This window comes from Lineus longissimus, chromosome 17 (assembly GCF_910592395.1).
Source record: "Lineus longissimus chromosome 17, tnLinLong1.2, whole genome shotgun sequence".
Taxonomy (NCBI): Eukaryota; Metazoa; Nemertea; class Pilidiophora; order Heteronemertea; family Lineidae; genus Lineus; species Lineus longissimus.
In genome coordinates, this window is record NC_088324.1 from 13,736,838 (window position 1) to 13,754,957 (window position 18,120).

The window sequence follows — 18,120 nt, forward strand, 5'->3', positions numbered from 1 at the left end:
CGTAAGTCTTGGCATCGTTAGCCTGTCGTATACCGCGGTACGATGAGAAGCAGTGCGATGGCTTCATAATGCTTGGGGCTACATTTATATGTCCAAGGTAAAGAGAGATGATAATGAACATTATCTCTGATAAGAGGTAGAGCAAAGATGAGCGATTAACACTTGACGTCGGTTCTCGTGGTTATCAGATTCTTAGAGAACTGGTGATGAGTATCAATGAATATTGGTGATTATTAGTACCAATGGATATTGAATACCACATGAGGAACACCTGATAATTTTGCATTTTTCATCATTTTCTCATTAAAATGATGGAAATTACTCCCAGAGCCCTTTGTCTTATCTTGGTCTTCATTATTTTTCAGTTACAATTGGTGTGTGAGGCCTATACCACATATTGTTCCCGCCTCCAGCAAGCCAAGATAAAACTAGCTAAACAGATGAAAGATGAGGACTTTAGGACATTTATTGAGGTAAGGAAATGTCGTTTGATATGAAAAGAGAAAAATTTGATTCAGAATCATGTCACGTCAGACTTTTAACATAAGATTTACCAGCATTTAAAAGTATTGTCCAAAGACCCTATATATATGCAATCAGGCCATCTATTAAAGGAAATATGACAACATGCATTATACATGCACTAGTTATTGTATTCTTGTTGGTCAAATCAAGCGCCTTGGCCAAGACCACATGCAAGGATCACTCACTCACCCAGGGACTAGCGTTAAGTCTCTGATGAAATGGGCAATAGGCTATATAATATCCAGATAGCTACTGGAAGGGGTGTGAATTGGTGTTTGGCACAAAGGGATCAGTAATATAACAGTCGTTTCTTTTTCTGATTACAGAATGCCATGAGCAATGACACAAGTAATTTCCTAACTCTTGAGGAATTCCTGATCAAGCCCCAGCAGCATGTTTGGCAGATGTTGATCCACTTGCAGTCGGTTCAGATGTACACATCAACACAGCATCATGACTTCTCTTTCATTGAGGAAGTTGTCCAAGGTAAAGATAGGACTGAGAAATGTTTGAAATTTTAAGTAAACTGGACAACATCCAGCTAGAGGGATGTTATACATGTACTGTGGTTGAGTATTAGTGATGAAATTATCACAGTTGGTGTGAAATCTCCAGATTCGTCACAAGAACTTATTTACCAAAGTTCAGCACCCGAGTGAGGGCCGGTCTCAGTGTAAACTTTACCAATGTTCAGTACCAAATACGGTTCCAGTATGAACTCACACAGGATAAGATGCTCCTATGACCTGTGAGAAAACACTTTAACTTATCCATGATCACATCTTCTCTCTCTCTTCGTACTCAATTCAGATTTTCATTTCTGCCATCTTTTCAGAACTGCGGAAGTGTTGCACAGCTATCAGCTACAGTTCCCCATCAAGTGGCCAGGGGAGTCCCTCCTACATCTCAACGAGCACCTCCAGATCCACCACCACATCCTCATTGGTCAGTTCCTCGTCATGTGACTCCGAGATCGTCGATCTTCAAAATCGTGTGTCATTTTCGGAAGACGTCAAGACGATTCCGCTCGTCATCCCGAACCGCCATTTTATCTACAGCAGCGGCTTGAAGCAGATGCAATTGAAAGGCCAGCGTAAGGTAAAGTCATAGGACATGGGAGGCAGTCGAGGGAGGGAGGGTCTGATATCAGGACATCTCAATTTGACTAAATTTGCTTGAGATTACTATTCTTTTGAAGGAACTTTTCTCTGGGAAGATCATGGAGCCATATCAAAGCTATGTGTTGTGGGTACTGTGATTGTTGTCTAACTGTATTGACCTTTACATACTAAATTATAGACTTTTTGTTTGTCTCTCCATCTAATCTTGATATCTCTTCCTTTTAGATCTTCATGCTCCTCTTCACTGACATCCTTCTGATCGCTGAGCAGGACACGCCAAATAATTTCATCATCGTCGAGGAACCAGTATATCTGACTGACATCGTCTTCCAAGATTTCTCAAGGCCTAATGGTGAGATTTCGATCCTCTGACTCTTTGGAAAAAGACTCGCAGTTCTTCCTAACAAATGCTGTCTTTGGTTGATATACGTCAAGCTTGATTATCAGGGCATCGGACTGAACTGACAGCCCCAGGGAGTTCAAGCTGATGTCATTGTCGGGTTGTGCTCAATGATGCACTTTATTACACAAAAGTATCTGAAAAAGTAAAGATTTGCCAAACAATTTCATAGAATAGCCTTAGAAGAATCTGCTCTATTTGAATGTTGAGCTGGAGAGCCGACTCCATGCTCCATGCAGCTCATCTGCTTTAAACCTGGTACCTGATGAAGAATAGAGAAGAATACTGGCCAAAGGACCAGACCACATAGCTTTTGATTATCAAAACACTATCTCAATATTTCTGCTTTTACCTTCCAGTTAATGAGTTTCAAGTCATCTGGAAAGTTAACGATAGTTACCAGTCCATGGTGCTAAAAGTCCCGTGTATTGAGCAGAAACACACATGGAAAGCGTTACTACAACAGCGGCTGGAGACCATAAGATCTATGAGTGCGGATTTACGTGAAGCCCGCCAGAGAGCAGCATATGCTGGACAGTCTCTGCCACTTTCAGAGGAGACAACTTCAGAGCAATATGAATGACAGGAGACTTCTGCATATTCAAGGTGGATATGGATTGCTTCAAAAGTGTCAAATCTTCTCCAATAGTGCTTAAAAAAACGGACAGCTTAAAAGCTGTGCTAAGTCTTCTGCTCAGACAAGGCATGTGAGCCAAGAATGAACTTGGACTTGAACTTGAACCCAAAGCTATAAAAGATGCTTCCCCCAATTGATAGCTGGTTCCCTCCAAATGTTGTCTCACCACTTGTAGTCCTACCTGTAAACCCGATTGGAGGAATACTTATTGGGCCCAAATGTCTTGTTTGTCAGTAAATCAATGGTGCTATACATAAATGTATATTTATTTGTTTATAAATGTAAATTTCTATATTGTTAGTTTGTATAGATATGGTATGATTTTAGCTAAGCCAACATCAAAACAGAATGTGGGCAGAAATGTAGAAGCAGTGAGAAGAAAGCTGTTTATTATTTTCTCTACTGTAAACCTGGTCAGGAGCTGTTCGTGACTCAGGCAGCTCCACACCACAAATTGAAATGAAAGACTAAGAAATAGCTCTCTACTGTAAACAAGGTCAAGAGCAGTTCCTGACTGTACGGCTGAGTGTACGGCTTCTGCTCATATTACCCCACAACCTTGTAAATAATCATTTGGCTAAACCAGTACATGTTACAGTGTATATGTAGTAGATTTGTTGTGTATAGAGAAGTATAGCTACTTGTTGGAAATAAATGGACAACCTATTGAAAAATATGTCTTTCTTGAAAATCTGTGATAGTGTTACAATCCAGTCCTATCTGCATGCCACATCCTATCTGGATCTGCTCCCAGATATGGTGTCACAATCAAGTCAAACCTGCATAAGACATCATGTCCTTGCTATGGTGTCACAATCATGGTGGAGCTGCAGAGCACATTCTGTCTTGGATGTGCCAGAAGATATGGTGTCATAATCAAGTAGACCTGCATAACGCATCATGTCCAAGACGTGTCCTAAGTTATGGTGTCACAATCTAACCAGATCTGAATACCACATCCTGTCCTAGAACTGTCTCTAGCTATGGTTTCACAACCAAGTTAGATCTGCATAGCACATCCTGTTTTGGACGTACCCTAAATGATGGTGTCTCCATCGAGTCAGATCTGCATTAGATGTCTTGTCCTTGATGTGCAACGGTGTCACAATCAAGGCAGAGCTGCAGAGCACATCCTTTCATTGATGTACCATACTTGCTGTAGGCCTACACAGGATGTCTCAGAAAATGATTTTTTCAGCCTTGTAATCAAGGACCGATATGGAGACATTGTCCCAACCGAGCTCTGTCTCACCAATTGAACATACTGTTGCTCTATATTGGATGTCTCAAAAAAGTATCTGTGAAGCCTTTGGAGCCAGGCATGCCGCAGACATCGTCACAACCTAGCACTGAAACTCTCCCTGGTCGACACCTATTCAGTCCATTTCGTCATCATGATCATCTTCCCTCGATGGCGACAGGACGAGGCCGGTCCGTAGTGCACGCAGGTCTGGCAGTGCTGCAAACTTCCTATACATGAGGATCTATAAGGCCGAGCTCGTGAACAACACGGAGTCCGACATGGAGACATCGTCACAACCTAGCACTGATTGCCTTCCTATGTACGGAATGTCTCAGAAAAGGATCAAGGACTTGTTAACCAATGACCTGACATGAAGACATCGTCACAACCTTGTTCGGTCGCACCTGTTGAACATACTGTAACGGTCTGCCGTGTTTTACGGTGTGCATTAGAAAAGAGGTAAGACCTCGCGAGCGCCTGACTGAGGACATCGTCAAAGCCTCACTCTTTCTTCAAAATGCAATCAAGATTTCATTCTGTCGCTTCAGGTGGCCATGGACAAACTGTTACTGTCGTCCGTGCTATATCGGATGTCTCTGAAAATGATCTATAAAGCCTGTGTAAACGGCAAGGGTCCAACATGGAGACATTGACACAATCTATGTCTGCACCAGTTTGCATTTGGCTGTACTGTCTTCCTTGCTTTAGGATGTCGGTTTGTTGCTTCAGTTGGATATACATTTGTACTGCTGCAGTCTTCATTTTTACAAACCGGGTATCTCAGTGAATACTCCGTCGATAAGGGCTTGTAAACCAAGAACCTGGAGACATCGTCACAACCTAGCACTGAAAGCCTCCGCGGTCTTGCAAGTTGGACACTCTTGTCTCTACTGTCGTCCTTGCTGTTGCACAGGACGTCTGATAAAAGGGTCTATGAGGTCTTGTCTACCAATGGCCAGACATGGAGACATCGTCACAACAACCTGCTAGCTCTATCACATCATGCCGTTGGACAGACTTTTGCAAGCTACCGAGCAAGGCAGCGGATAACACATAAGAAGTTCCGTTGCTAGAGGATAGAATCTGTTAATTCTCGATGAGGGCCTGACATGGAGACATCGTCACAACCTATCTCTCTCCAAATGGTGGCGCATCTGTTGAAATCTCCGCCTTGCATTGCAATCCAGGGTGTCTCATAAAACAACATAGAGCGTTTTGGGGGACTGACATCGTCACAACTTAGCTGTGTCTCATCAGTTAGCCAGACTGTGGCAATCTGCAGTGGACTGGTTGTATCGGAAAGTAATCCGTAAAGCTTTGAGGTCTTGGCATGGAGACAGCTTCTCAACTTAGCTCTCTCTGAACTGCGGGGCATTCGGTTGGAATCTTGGTCATGTCTTGCCATATACAGGAGATCTCCGAAAACGAAACGGGGAGGCCAAGGGGCTGACATGGAGACATTGTCACAACCAAGCTCTGTCTGATTTGTTGGGCATTTCTTTTGTATGCGCAGCTCAAAAGTGGATTTAGATAGCCTTGTAAACCTATGGCCTGTCCTAACATCGTCACAACCTATCCCTGTCACACTGGTATAGTTGGTTATGCTGTCTTCCTCATTTAGGATGTCTCGCTGTTTCTTCAGTTGGACATACTGAGGCAACCGTCATTGATGTATATAGGATGTCTCGAGAAAGGACCTACAAAGCCTTGTTAACCATGGTCCGCAGCAGCCTCGATGGTCTGACCGGTAAATCTGTTCACATACAGGATGTCTCAAAAATCGGTCTATAAAGACTTGTTTACCAATGAGACATCGTCGCAACCTGTCTCTAGCTGCCTCGGGCGTTGGACAGAGTGTTGCAATCTGCCTAGCTATACAGAGTGTCCCAGAAAATGAATCTGTTAAAGCTGGAGAGCCCGACATGGAGACAGTTCATTCTGATTGTCTGATTCTGAGCGTCAAGGATCTGATCTGAAGACACCGTCACAACCTAGCTGTGGTTGATTTTTTGGGCATTGGTGTTGAAATTTACTATCCCACTGAGAAGAGGATCTATAAGGCCTTGTAACCAAGGGTTCAACAGGAAGACATCGTCACAACCCATCTATTTCGCATCAGTATAGTTGCTGTTGGCTATGTCTTCATTGTTAAGTAGAGGGTCAGCGCCCGTCCTATCTCATGGACAGAACGTTGCAATCTGCCTTTTTATACAGGATGTATCAGAAAAGGATATGGAGAGACACAAGGGCGGCGAGGGACGGATATTATGAAGACATTGTCACAACCTAGTGCTGTCTGATTTAGAGCTTTTTCAGACAATGAAGACAGGGGCAAAGGTCTTTGGGGAAAGTACAATATACAATCGTTTTCAGGGTGATCATCTTTGGGGAGGGGGGTCATACATGTGTGCAAATATCTGGGGAGAACTGTTGCATATTACTTAGTTCTTAGTGGGAAAGAGTAACACAGAATATATCTATAAAAGAAGCTTTGTTTAATATCAGCCTTTTTAACAAAAATGCCAGTGGTCCATTTACACTGCACGTCAACAACAGAAAACATCATATTAAGTACATCATTCTACACACGTTTACAGAAAATTGCTTGTTTGAAGGAGCAAGTCAGTAGAGAAGTTTATTTCCTTCTGAACGATGAAGAAGGCTCAGATGCATTCAAACTCCACATTGTCTAATTTTGGGTCCTCCTGTTGGTTTTGAAATGTATCAGTCACTCCCAATCCGCCTTAGCCTTCGAAGTCAATTTGACTTCATACATACTCTGACTCAGGTTTGGAGAAGGAGCCACATGCCAACTTATCGGCGGTGAATAACAGTCCTAAAGTCTCCTCCTGAAGGATGGATATTAGCAGAACGTGGTGAATTGGCATGAAGAGACACAGCAGTATCTGAAGCTTACACGTCGCAGGGCTCCCAACTTAGCCTCAGAGAGCTCGCCAGCGGTTATTGCAAAGATCCTAAAGTCATGAGCTTATCCACCATTGTGTTCTTTCGGTTCATGTATGCGATTCTCACGTTAGCGCAGTGACTGGATCGATGGACATCAGTGAGCCAAACAGGACATGTTGTATGATGGGGAATTTGGGTAAAACCTGAAAAAGATAAATGTAACCAATTATGCTTGAAACCAACAAATCAGATTGTGGGTCAAGAGTGGGAATCACTCATCACAACTGTAAATACGAAATACACACAAGCTCACCTCAGCCTTGTACATCTTGATGAGTCCTCCATTTACTTTTGACCAAAACTGTACACCACTTATTCCCCATAACACATTTGAGTGCTCAGAGAAGGGGCCGGTTTTAACCTAAAATAAAACAAAAAAAATTGCACCAAGGGATGATATTTCAAGGTTTCTGGGCTATAAAGAATGCCTTTTCGCTACTTACAGTATTAATGTGTGCGATGCACTGAAAGAACATGTATTCTTCGACCCACTTCACATTGCGATCTGCTTCAGGGATGTGTCTCGGCTCAATGGCAGCTTGGTCTAAAATAATGATAATAGGAATAAGAATGAGCAAGACATACTTTCTTTTTCAAAATATCTTAACAATGTACATGCATTAAGGTTGTTGATTAACCGCAAAGAAGTAACTTGGTCAAGGCAGTACTTCTTGTAATCTCCCTCATCCTTATGAGGACAAAGGCACAACCAGAAGGCAGGATAAGATCACTTAAAGAAAGGTATGAACTTGTTGCAGTTACTACTTTTATTAGAGAATCAAAAGAAAGTCCTTTTAAGTTCTGGAAAAGGGAAAGTTTTATACTGTACCCTACCTAATAGCTGAGCACTGCCCCAAACAAATGGTATAAACTGGTAGTCATCAATACTCCATACACCTTGAGATCCGGCTGGCTCCATGTTGTATGTATTCTGCAGTTTTCTCATGAGAATCACATACCTGCAAAGTAAATGATCTTTTAAAACTATGAGAATACAGATGCAGGCCTCTCAATTACACTTAAAACTGATGTGTTCCCCAACTGTGGAGGCGGGGTCAAAATTACCAATAAAAAATTCTTTTGTTGACCCTCCTTTTCTGGAGGTTAAAAAAGTAAGATATTCTCCTTGTACAGCATGAAAAAGAAGACTCTCTTTCAACTTGAAAAATTCAACTCGCCACTACTCCACAAATGTTTTGCTTACTTGTTAAATATATTCAGAGCTGTAGTACAGTAATCCTCCTTTTTTAAGAATCCTATTTTGTACAAACAGCACAAGAAGAAAATGTAGGCCATCTCGTGACCCGTGCCATAGTCAATTCTTGTTTTGTTCCCAACACTTTCCACTAGGTACACTGATAATTCCTTCACTGCACTGTCTGGGTACGTCTCTCCAAGCATTCCTTGAACAAGATCTTCTGATTTCTGAAAAAAGTAAAAAGGAAAAGAATTACAATGTTGTAGGAAGTACAGGCTTGGGCCCAAAGGTAAATGAGGGTATTTTGTCCATGCTGAACTAATATTTGGAGAAAGGTGATGGATATTGAAGATTTAGTTATCCTAAACATATTGCTAGAGGCCGTCTCAAGAAAGTATAAGATCCACTCTCTCAACATCAAATTTATTTCTGTATTAGTTTTCAGTCCTCCCACAGTATACAAAATCCAGGTTATTCCAGGACTTATAACAAAGTAGTACGGTACTCAACGAAATTCATTTCTATTTGTTCCCAGCAAGCAAACTACATTGTATGGCCAAAGTGATCCCCCTACAAAAGCAGTTGATGCCTCGCGTGCTTACCTCTTGTAGTCTCTGAAACCAGTCTCTGAAAGCTTTATTTCCAAATCTCTGAGGCTGGTCAATGGCTGGAATCTCAGCAATCCATTTATCCATTTCTTCAAGGACTTCAATCACTTTCTTCACATTCTGAAATAAATTTGACTTGGTGATAAAACCCAAGCAGTACAAACATATGATATGTCCATATTTACGTCTCCCAATGGCCATGTGGTTATGGTGTCCGCCTTGTAATTGGAGGGTGGAAGGCTCCGTTCCGATGCAGCCAGTGTTGTGGCTCTCACCGGTTTCCTCCTACAGGTACAAAGAAAGATGAGGCATGACACTCTTACTTACATCTGACATGGAGTCTGGAGGTGACTGAGACATCTTCTTGCCCCTCACAGAATCATTCAGTACAGTAATGAATCCCAGAAGGTCATGATAAGCCTGAAATAGCAAAGTGAATAGAAATTTGCAGTCCAGCAGAAATCAGATGGTAAGTAGTACAACAAACTCTTGTGTTTCAAGGTTGTTTCCTGAGCAAAAGAATTCTGTGCACCCAACCCCTGCTTAAAGTCGTCATCTCAGACATCTGGCATTCATAAGAGCAACATTTAGCTTAGTGGTCAACTCTACTGAGAATCCAGAATTTATTTGTTTGAATGTACTGGCGAAGAATCTCAGAACTAAAATCCGATTGAAAATATTACCTTTGACTTCTCCCACTTCTGAATATCTGTAACATTCAACACTGCTCGTTGTGGTATGGTGAATGCATGTTTTTCCACATCAACAATCTCTGGGGCTGGATGGCTTCTGGGACCACCTGCAAAAAGAGCAAATTTGAAAGAGACAGATTTCAAAGGAAGTCAAGTAAGTAGGATGGATACTGGTAACGAAGACAAACCCTATCCATGTATCCAACATTGAAGGTCTGCTCAAAACGGACACTGAGCAATTGGCCTTCACGGTCATTCAATGGTTCCAGAGGCACTGTCTGGTGTACCTGACTGACTGCAAGCCAAAGGCAAAGACCTGATCAATCACCACTCACAGGTCTTTTCGATGTTCAATCATGGATGGTCAAATACTTCAGCCTCTTGCCTGGGCTGGGGCTCTGCCTCTATCATATCGACCCAGTCCAGGCTTGTGGGTGGGTCATTTTCTGGCAATGTGTCCAGTAGTTGGCTGTTCACAACACATTATGTTCACAGTTCAGGATAACTTGGAAATTGGTTACCAATTTTACCGTTGGTGGCAGCACTGCGAATAAAATTATTCGAGTTTTGGACATTCATGGTTGAATTTCCAGCTTATGAAGCAATCGTTTCCGACGAAATTTGCACAAGACGATTTCCGTAACATATTTTATGAGAGAGAAAAATTATAACCATGAAAAAGCATTAGATATGACAATAATTAATACCTAAACGACCCGGTGGACCTCTTTCGAGTTTCGGCAACGCCATCTTGGATACTCACACAGCGCATGCTCAGTACCGACCTTGACCTTTCCAACCCAAACAAATGAGCAAAATTAAATGCTGATATTTTTAACTTTGGCCTGATTTCTGGGCTCTAATCACGAATTAGTTTTGATAAGCATATGACTAATCTGTTCTGGCATACCTCACAATTATGCTACGCCACCTGACACTTAAAATGGTGAGTTGATCTTGTTGTATGCAGTGAAAATGTTCAACCCCATGTCGAATTACATCCACATCCAGGACCATCCATTATCATTCATGATACAAAGTGGCTATTCTTACGACTAGTCGTAACTTAGGATTTATGCGATTTCAGAGATTAAACTGAGGATCTAGGGAGATAAGACTAGTGTAAAGGAAGGGTTAGGGTTAGGGTTGGCGCTAGGAGTAAGTGTTAGGGTCAGGGTTAGGATTATTTAAGGCCCAAAAAGGTGAAAATGATCGTCGTAAGAATAACCAGTAGTTTGTATGTAAAATGCATTAGGGATCGTCGTAAGAATAGCCGGGGCCTTCATGATATACTTGACAGTAACACAATCGGTCATGTCAGTCAATAACCTAGGTCTGGGGTGGGCCTTTTAGCCAGACTGACTAGATAAACTTCTTACTCTTTCAGGTCAAACACAGCAGAAACATCCGTGGGACAGTAGAGAAGTTTTCCAGTGATCTCCTGAGTCCAGTGAAAGGAACAAAGACTGACCATCCAGCGCGGATGCTTGCCCTACAGAAGACAATGCCACAGCTTCCAGTTCCTGCCCTGAATCAGACTCTAGAGAAATATCTGATTGCCCTCAAGCCGCTGTTGAGTGAAGAGGAATATGTGGAAACTGAAAAAGTGAGATTTTTTTCGAAATATTATGGTGCTGTTTAAAAGTGCAAAGCGTGTGCCCGATGGTAATTAAATTGTGACCAAGACTCCTCCAAAGTATACTTGTGTAGTAAATCTACAGAAGACACAACAATACACTAGAGTTTTTAGTTCTTTGCAAATTAACAGGTGGGCAATCTCTTCTGAAAATAATTAATTCTCACCTTTCAAAAATCATCATCTGATATTCCTTTCAGATTGTTAAGAAGTTTGGGTTGCCTGGTTACATCGGGCGTCAGTTACAAGTGATGCTGGAAAACAGAGCTGCTGAAAAAACGAACTGGGTGAGTGCTTGGATCGGATATAGAAGTTATACTTTCCACCACCGATTAATTTGAAAATAATCCACTCACTATTGCTTGTGGCATAATCAAGAGCATTGTACACTCATAATTTCAGCTAGATGAATGGTGGCTAGATAAAGCCTATCTTGAGGGACGGATGCCTGTTGTGGTTCACTCCAGTCCCGCCCTGATTCTTCCAGCTCAAGACTACAGTGGCATCCAGGGACAGATCAGATATGCTTCAAAGTTGTTGTCTGGAATCCTAGATTACAAAACCATGATAGATGAGTATGTATTATTGGATTAGAATTCTTCTTCTATAGTTTTTTAGAAAAATATAATTGTGCTTTTGTAGGTAATGATATGGTTTGAATCAAAGAATGTGACCTGTGCAAAAAGATTTGGAAACAAATTTCTATTTTCGATGTCATGATGTAAATAACACAATTAGCCATTTAGTGGAGGATTAGAACACTGTATCTTACATACACCACCTTTCTCAACATAATCCTCCTCCTTCCAGTGGTACATTACCCATCCAATATCATGGAAAAGACCCCAAGTGTATGAAACAATACTACCTCGTGCTGAACTCGTGCCGAATCCCCGGGAAAGGACGTGACTCGGTCTTCAGCCATCCAGCCAATGATCCTTACAGACCCAAACATATCATAGTCATCCATAATAACCATGTGAGTCATTCAGGTATACATGTACATGTTTTATCCCTCGAAATATTTTAAAATGATGTGCAAGGTGTATTATTTCACTGAAAAATTTGACTTAGTAGTAGTCTGTATCTACTGTTTCTTTTGCAAGAGTGATATGGTAACTCAATACAGTGGAACTGGTGAGAAGACAAATCACTGTAGAGTTGATTTGATTTTGTTGTGATATCTGCTCGAAACCTTTTTACATTTTCTTTCAGATCTTTTCCTTGGATGTGTATGGTAAAAATGGCGAAAGATTAAATACTCTCCAGCTGTTTAAACAACTAGAGAGAGTTGTAGGCGAGTCTGCCCATCTAACGACACCGCTAGGCCTCCTCACGTCAGAATCCAGGCCGGTGTGGGCTCAGGCTTATAAGCAGTTAATGAAGAGTAAGTGTAAAGTTTAGAGGAGAGTCCCTGTGAGGAAATCGTTGGCTGCGTAAACAGTATTGAGTGATTTGTTAGAGAGGAGAAAACCGGTGCTTTTGAGGTAACCTGTGTTATGCAAAAGAAATCTGCCCCCTTTGATGTCAAAGGTTCCAACTGAATCAAGAATCATTAAGTGGTTGCAACAGTGTTAAATGCCCACGAAGGGTGAAGGTAGAAGGAAGAAGAAATGATAGAAGTTCCCTGTGTGAGATGATGGTTGTTTTTTGTGCCTCCTTGTACATTGTTGTCGATAAATTTGCAATTTTTTTCACGCAATATTTTTTCAGAAAAAATAAACAAGAGGTCGTTGGAAGAGATCCAAAAGAGTATATTGGTGCTATGTTTGGACCAGCCGATGCTACATACAGCTGATGGGGGTGCTAGGGCCGATCTGTGTGCAGGCCAGATGATCCACGGAGGTGGTAGCAAGTGGAATAGTGGCAATAGGTGGTTTGACAAGACATTACAGGTAAGGCTCATTCAAAACTATGATGCTTGATGGACTGGGTTTTTTTCTAACAATAACAACAACTTTTAACAACTTCTTTCACTATTTTAGATGATTGTCGGGGCTGATGGAGCCGTTGGCTGTCTCTACGAACACGCACTGGCCGAGGGACCTCCCATTGTGTCAATACTTGATCACACTCTAGATTACATGTAAGTAAAAAAGGTGCCCTTCTTCGCTCATTGTCTCGGGTTAAGGAGGCTATGGGTTTTGATATAATGTAGACTGCACCGTAGACCAGAGTTGAATTATTGACTGTAGTGTCCTATGACACAGGCCATTACTGAAGGGCTTGGTGCTGTTAACAAAAATATGTAATTGCTAGCAAAGTGGGAACTCCTTCACTGTTGAATCACGTCATAAAATCCTAAATATTTTGCCTTCGGCTAAATTTCTGTATGCTTTTATGTGTCAATCTTGTTCTTATTGCAGTGCCAAAGGTCCATCTACGAGACTTCTACCCGCAACCAGCATTACTCCTCCAAGAAAGTTACAATTTGACATCCCAGCTAGTGTTATGGCTGATATTGAAGGTGCCAAGGAAAACATTGACTCGTAAGTTAAAGTTGACAGATATAGCTCAATTGGTTCCCAGGGACTGCTGTGAGCTCAGTGAAATATTGACTAGAGGAATGACTCATTATGTACTGGACTTTTTCTCCCTCAGTAGTTTTAAAGGCCGATGTTGTGGATGTGCAAACCACAAGTATAATATGACAAAGGGGCAAAAGGGCTCAGACTCGGAGCTTTTGTAAGTTGATTGTCCACGAAATGGATAGCTTGCACAATTGAGTTTAGGAGCTGATGTTGTGGTGTAGTTTAATGTTGTGTCTTGCTCAGCAAGTGAGACATGTAATTGTCACATAGACATCACCGTCTGTGTGTTGTGTAGAAGTGAATTTGTTGCCTCCGATATTTCAGACTAGTTGAAGACTTGGATCTTTCGACCAACATCTTCAAATCATTTGGCAAGAATTTTGTCAAATCGCAGAGATTGAGCCCGGATGCATTTATTCAGTTGTCTTTCCAGCTTGCATACTTTCGGTAAGTGTGAGGGTCCTTTTCCACAAATACGAATTTCTTATGATCAAGATCATCATCATCATCATCATCATCATCATCATCATTATCATGTTCTGCAGCCATGCAGCCATTGGGGCGACGATGAGATTGCTTGCTGTTGGTAGCTTAATGAACTCCAACTAACATTTTGAGCTATGTGTAATGTAACCAAGAATTAGTTGTTATCTTCTCTGTTCAGTTGTATCATGTTCATTTCAGAACATTCGGCCAAACATGTTCCACCTACGAGACAGGTTCAACTAAAAAGTTCCAAGAGGCACGCACAGAAAACATTGGATGCTGTACGATAGAGTCACTAGCATTTTGCAAGGCTATGGGTGATGCAAGTTTGACCACGGGTTCTAAAGTGGAACTTCTGAAGAAAGCTGTTGCTCGTCATAGTGCTAAGACAAGAGAGGTCAGCCATTTCCCTTCAAATGATCAACTGCTTCAATCATCAATTATCAGCAGTTTATCTTGGGATACATTTTGTTGAGGTTTTGTAAAAGTGTTGTGGTGGAGTGCTAGAACATTAGCCTTAGTCCTTGGCCTTAGTCTTGTAGATCATTATGACTTTCAGTTTGATCATTGGCCACTTCTAAGTTTCTATTCTGCTTGATGTCCTGTTGTGGGATCTTATTGAGTCACAACCCAACGTGTCTCTGTGGAGATTAACACCTTCAGCGCCGAACCACGAAGATCTACGTGTCCCAAATCCCCCTCTTTGAGCTGGTTGTCTGAGTCTCATGGGCTTCATGAAAGAACTACGCCACCGCCATCTTCAGGGCAAGGTAGAAACTGAAAAGACCGTTCGGTTCCTGCCGTGCCCTGAAGATGGCTATGGCGTAGTTCAGAACTTTAAATGACTGCATGGAAGAACTACGCCATCGCCATCTTCAGGGCAAGGGAGGAACTCTTCAGGGCAAGGTAGGAACTGAAGACTCTTCGGTTCCTACCTTGCCCTGAAGATGGCACAGTTCCTACCTTGCCCTGAAGATGGCGATGGCGTAGTCCTTGAGACTCCGATAACCAGCTCAAAGGGGAGGGGATCTGGGCCACGTATATCGACGTGGTTCGGCGCTGAAGGTGTTAAAAATCACAAGCTTAGGAGTGCAGACACAAACTATCAAGATTAAGAAAGAAGGCTGCAGATTTGTAAACATCTAATGTTCTATGTAGCAATTTGCTGTTTCTCCAAAACTGTTACAGATCCAATTCTCAAAAGTGAGCTTATTTATTTCAGGCAATGAATGGTGAAGGTATTGACAGACATCTCTTTGGCCTGAAACTGACAGCATTAGAGAAACGCATGAACATCCCCGATCTCTTCATGGACTCTTCCTATCAGGTCTACATGCATCATAACATTTCCACGAGTCAGGTGAGAGTTTATCTCAAGTTATTCTACTCTGATCTTGCTGTTTGTCTGGTAAAGATTCTGTTAAAGCCTTTATTTTTGTGTTGGTTTTAAACTGTCCACTAACTACATGTATGTGAGATTGAAATGAATGAAATTTACTCTTCATGATGCATCAGTTTGATGAACTTCCCAAATACTGAGCCATTTTTCATCTCATTGCAGGTCCCTGGTAAACATGAGTTAACTCTCTTCTTTGGACCTGTGGTACCTGATGGATTCGGGATTTGTTACAACCCACAACCTGACCAGATTCTTTACGTCGTGACCGCATTCAATAGTAGCCCGGAAACAAATGCCAAAGAATTTGCTCAATGTATCGGAAAATGCCTTGTAGATATGCATGATTTGTTACTGCAGGGCAGTGTGCTCAAGTCTAAGTTATAGTTGAAGGGCAGAATGGTGCAGGTGTACCCCACTGTCCTGCAGATGTTGAAGCTGCTGGATGTCTCTCTTATTGCCAGTTGATAGTTTGAGAACACTACAATAGATGGCATGAGTGATTTGGTATCTGACTTGGGGGCCCTTGCAAAAGAAAAACTCTGAGCTGGGATAATAAATTGTCGACATTCATATCAACAGCCTGGGATGAAGAGGCAGTAAAGGGTTAAAATTTACAATCCCCGATCGGAAATGACGTAGTTTGATCGCATTCAACTATAAATCCATTGAACAGTGGTGCTTCGTTAGTCAACCGATGACCTTTTTTTGGGGTGTGATCGGGGATTGTAAACTCGTTCCCTAAATAGTATGCCAGGTGACATGACAGTTCTTTTCAGTTTGTCAGACAGCTGGTGCTGTAAAGTGAAAGTGCTATGTGATTCCTTCAGATAGAATCAAAATTGAAATAGACTATGCTGTGTATAAACTTGGGCCTTTTTATTAATATTTGATATCAGTAATTGTCTGTCATTTGACTTTGGAAGACCTTTGTGGAAAGCGGATATAGATTAGACAGATAGATTGATCATGGACAGCAATGATCATGAATGACTTTATGTTAAACATGAATAACTGTTATGTCAATTTGATGTGTGTTTTTGTATATTTATTACTCTAGTCTGTGATATACCTGCGCCTCTTTATAATACATGTATATCCTAAAACACCTTGGTTATAATGTTTTATTCTTATAATGGGTTAGCCTCGTTTTGACCACATAACGGTAGATCTCTTGGGTTGGTATAAAATTTGCCTATAGCAGATTCTCGGGGATTAAGTTTTGGAACAGAAATAATTGTTGGTTGGCTCAATGGATAGTTGAAAGTATTGTACTAGAATATTAGGTAAATGCAAGGAAAGTGAAACTAATCACTTCTTATAAAAATCACTACAGGGGGAACTGTTCACCGATATGTTATTCATCTCATGAGACGACAATGAGATGGTCCTCACCACAGAATGCCCTCCAAAACCACAATGGTGTTTACAATCTTTACCATCGGAGTAGTGACTCGCATATAGAGACCTGGACCTGCATAGTCGAAAACCACAAAAATGTCCACCGCTGTTTCATTCATACTTTCTAGTACCATTCACACAGATTTTGCCCCATTGAGGAAAAAGTAGGTTGGGCTTGAAAGCGGGTCATCCAGGGTCTGAGAGGTCCTGGTCAAAAGGTGCTTGAATGATTATTGAGGGAACTGACACGATTCCACAAGATAACATTATGAATTTGACTTGTGGAATAATGAATTATTACCATGATGCACTTTTATTTGGATTGAGCATTATTTTCATTCAGTCGACCACGATTGTTATCTTATTTTGATCAAGACCCATCCAACTGTTTCTTGACTATGTTGAACTGTTTTCTTGGTAGTGACCAGGATGTCTCTGTCGACCACATCGTTACAAGGGGATTGTCACAACCACCACATCTCAAGAACTATGTCGGCTATTGGGCAATCACTTTTGCAAGAAGGACAACTGGTATACATTTCTACATACCAACCACTAATAGAATGCCCAAAAATAAAAATAAAAACGGGCATCTGTCATTCCCGTATAGGGTGTGTCGTATCAGTTTACGCCGGACACTACAGGAAAATGACCATCCTCGATCCACTACATAGTTCGGATTTGCCATAGTCACAACGACCATCGCTTCGGGACGTCTGTCTTTCGCCAGAACAAAGTCACAACTCGATCTGCCTTCAGCCAGGACAACTCTTCCTACGTTTTATCGATGAGGACAGTCACAACCAACCACTGTGAAAGAAGCCAATTCCCTTATTTAAACATCCATGTAGTCCTTACGATAGTCATTGGACAGAAACCAAATGTTTTCATACAAGTTTCAAGGGTGATCTCGCCAGATCTGGTAACCATTCCACCAGCCTGAACATAACCAACTGGGGCCGAATCAATCTTCTGTCGTTCGACCCACTTGAGCGAGATGATCTCGGGGATGATCCCTGTACTTTGTGAAGAACACCGTCCATAAATATCATGGTATTTGTGTTTAATTGGCAGATCAGTGTTTGATTCGCCCATGGATTAGGACAAATTCAAAAGTTCTCCCAGACACATTAATTCGTGATAAGAAAAAAATGTACATAAATGTGTGTAAATGTCCTGTTCTGAGCTCTACAAAAGTAAACTTAGACTTTTTAGACACCTTTTAGACTTTTGATTTTCAAATTTGAATATATCTTTTGTGTGAGAAATAAGAAATACT

General features: G+C 41.5%; 3 protein-coding genes across 4 annotated transcripts in view; 2 read left to right on the forward strand and 1 right to left on the reverse strand.

The window, feature by feature from the left end:
* The window catches only part of LOC135501812 (uncharacterized), a 32,430-nt gene extending 29,069 nt beyond the window's left edge, over positions 1-3,361 (forward strand). For both annotated transcript variants that reach the window (XM_064794140.1, XM_064794141.1), the window contains 5 exons: positions 366-473; positions 852-1,011; positions 1,361-1,623; positions 1,872-1,998; positions 2,406-3,361. In XM_064794140.1, the coding sequence (XP_064650210.1) occupies positions 366-473; positions 852-1,011; positions 1,361-1,623; positions 1,872-1,998; positions 2,406-2,629 (882 nt within the window). In that variant the 3' untranslated portion in view covers positions 2,630-3,361. The remainder of the gene's footprint in view (positions 1-365; positions 474-851; positions 1,012-1,360; positions 1,624-1,871; positions 1,999-2,405) is intronic.
* A 3,043-nt stretch (positions 3,362-6,404) lies between these two features.
* Positions 6,405-10,147, reverse strand: LOC135501324 (serine/threonine-protein phosphatase 2A activator-like). Its single transcript, XM_064793380.1, has 9 exons — positions 10,099-10,147; positions 9,383-9,498; positions 9,027-9,119; positions 8,694-8,819; positions 8,098-8,318; positions 7,728-7,852; positions 7,337-7,437; positions 7,147-7,254; positions 6,405-7,036 (listed from the first exon to the last, which is right to left on the reverse strand). Exons 1-9 carry the CDS (start codon positions 10,139-10,141, stop codon positions 6,956-6,958), a joined length of 1,014 nt encoding a protein of 337 aa, XP_064649450.1. The 5' UTR covers positions 10,142-10,147; the 3' UTR covers positions 6,405-6,955.
* Positions 10,148-10,188: 41 nt separating this feature from the next.
* On the forward strand, positions 10,189-16,554 carry LOC135501188 (carnitine O-acetyltransferase-like). The gene is made up of 13 exons (XM_064793102.1): positions 10,189-10,337; positions 10,779-10,997; positions 11,228-11,314; positions 11,430-11,602; positions 11,838-12,006; positions 12,243-12,414; positions 12,741-12,922; positions 13,013-13,113; positions 13,394-13,516; positions 13,883-14,005; positions 14,243-14,441; positions 15,267-15,404; positions 15,606-16,554. Exons 1-13 carry the CDS (start codon positions 10,311-10,313, stop codon positions 15,825-15,827), a joined length of 1,935 nt encoding a protein of 644 aa, XP_064649172.1. The 5' UTR covers positions 10,189-10,310; the 3' UTR covers positions 15,828-16,554.
* The last annotated feature ends 1,566 nt before the right edge of the window (positions 16,555-18,120 follow it).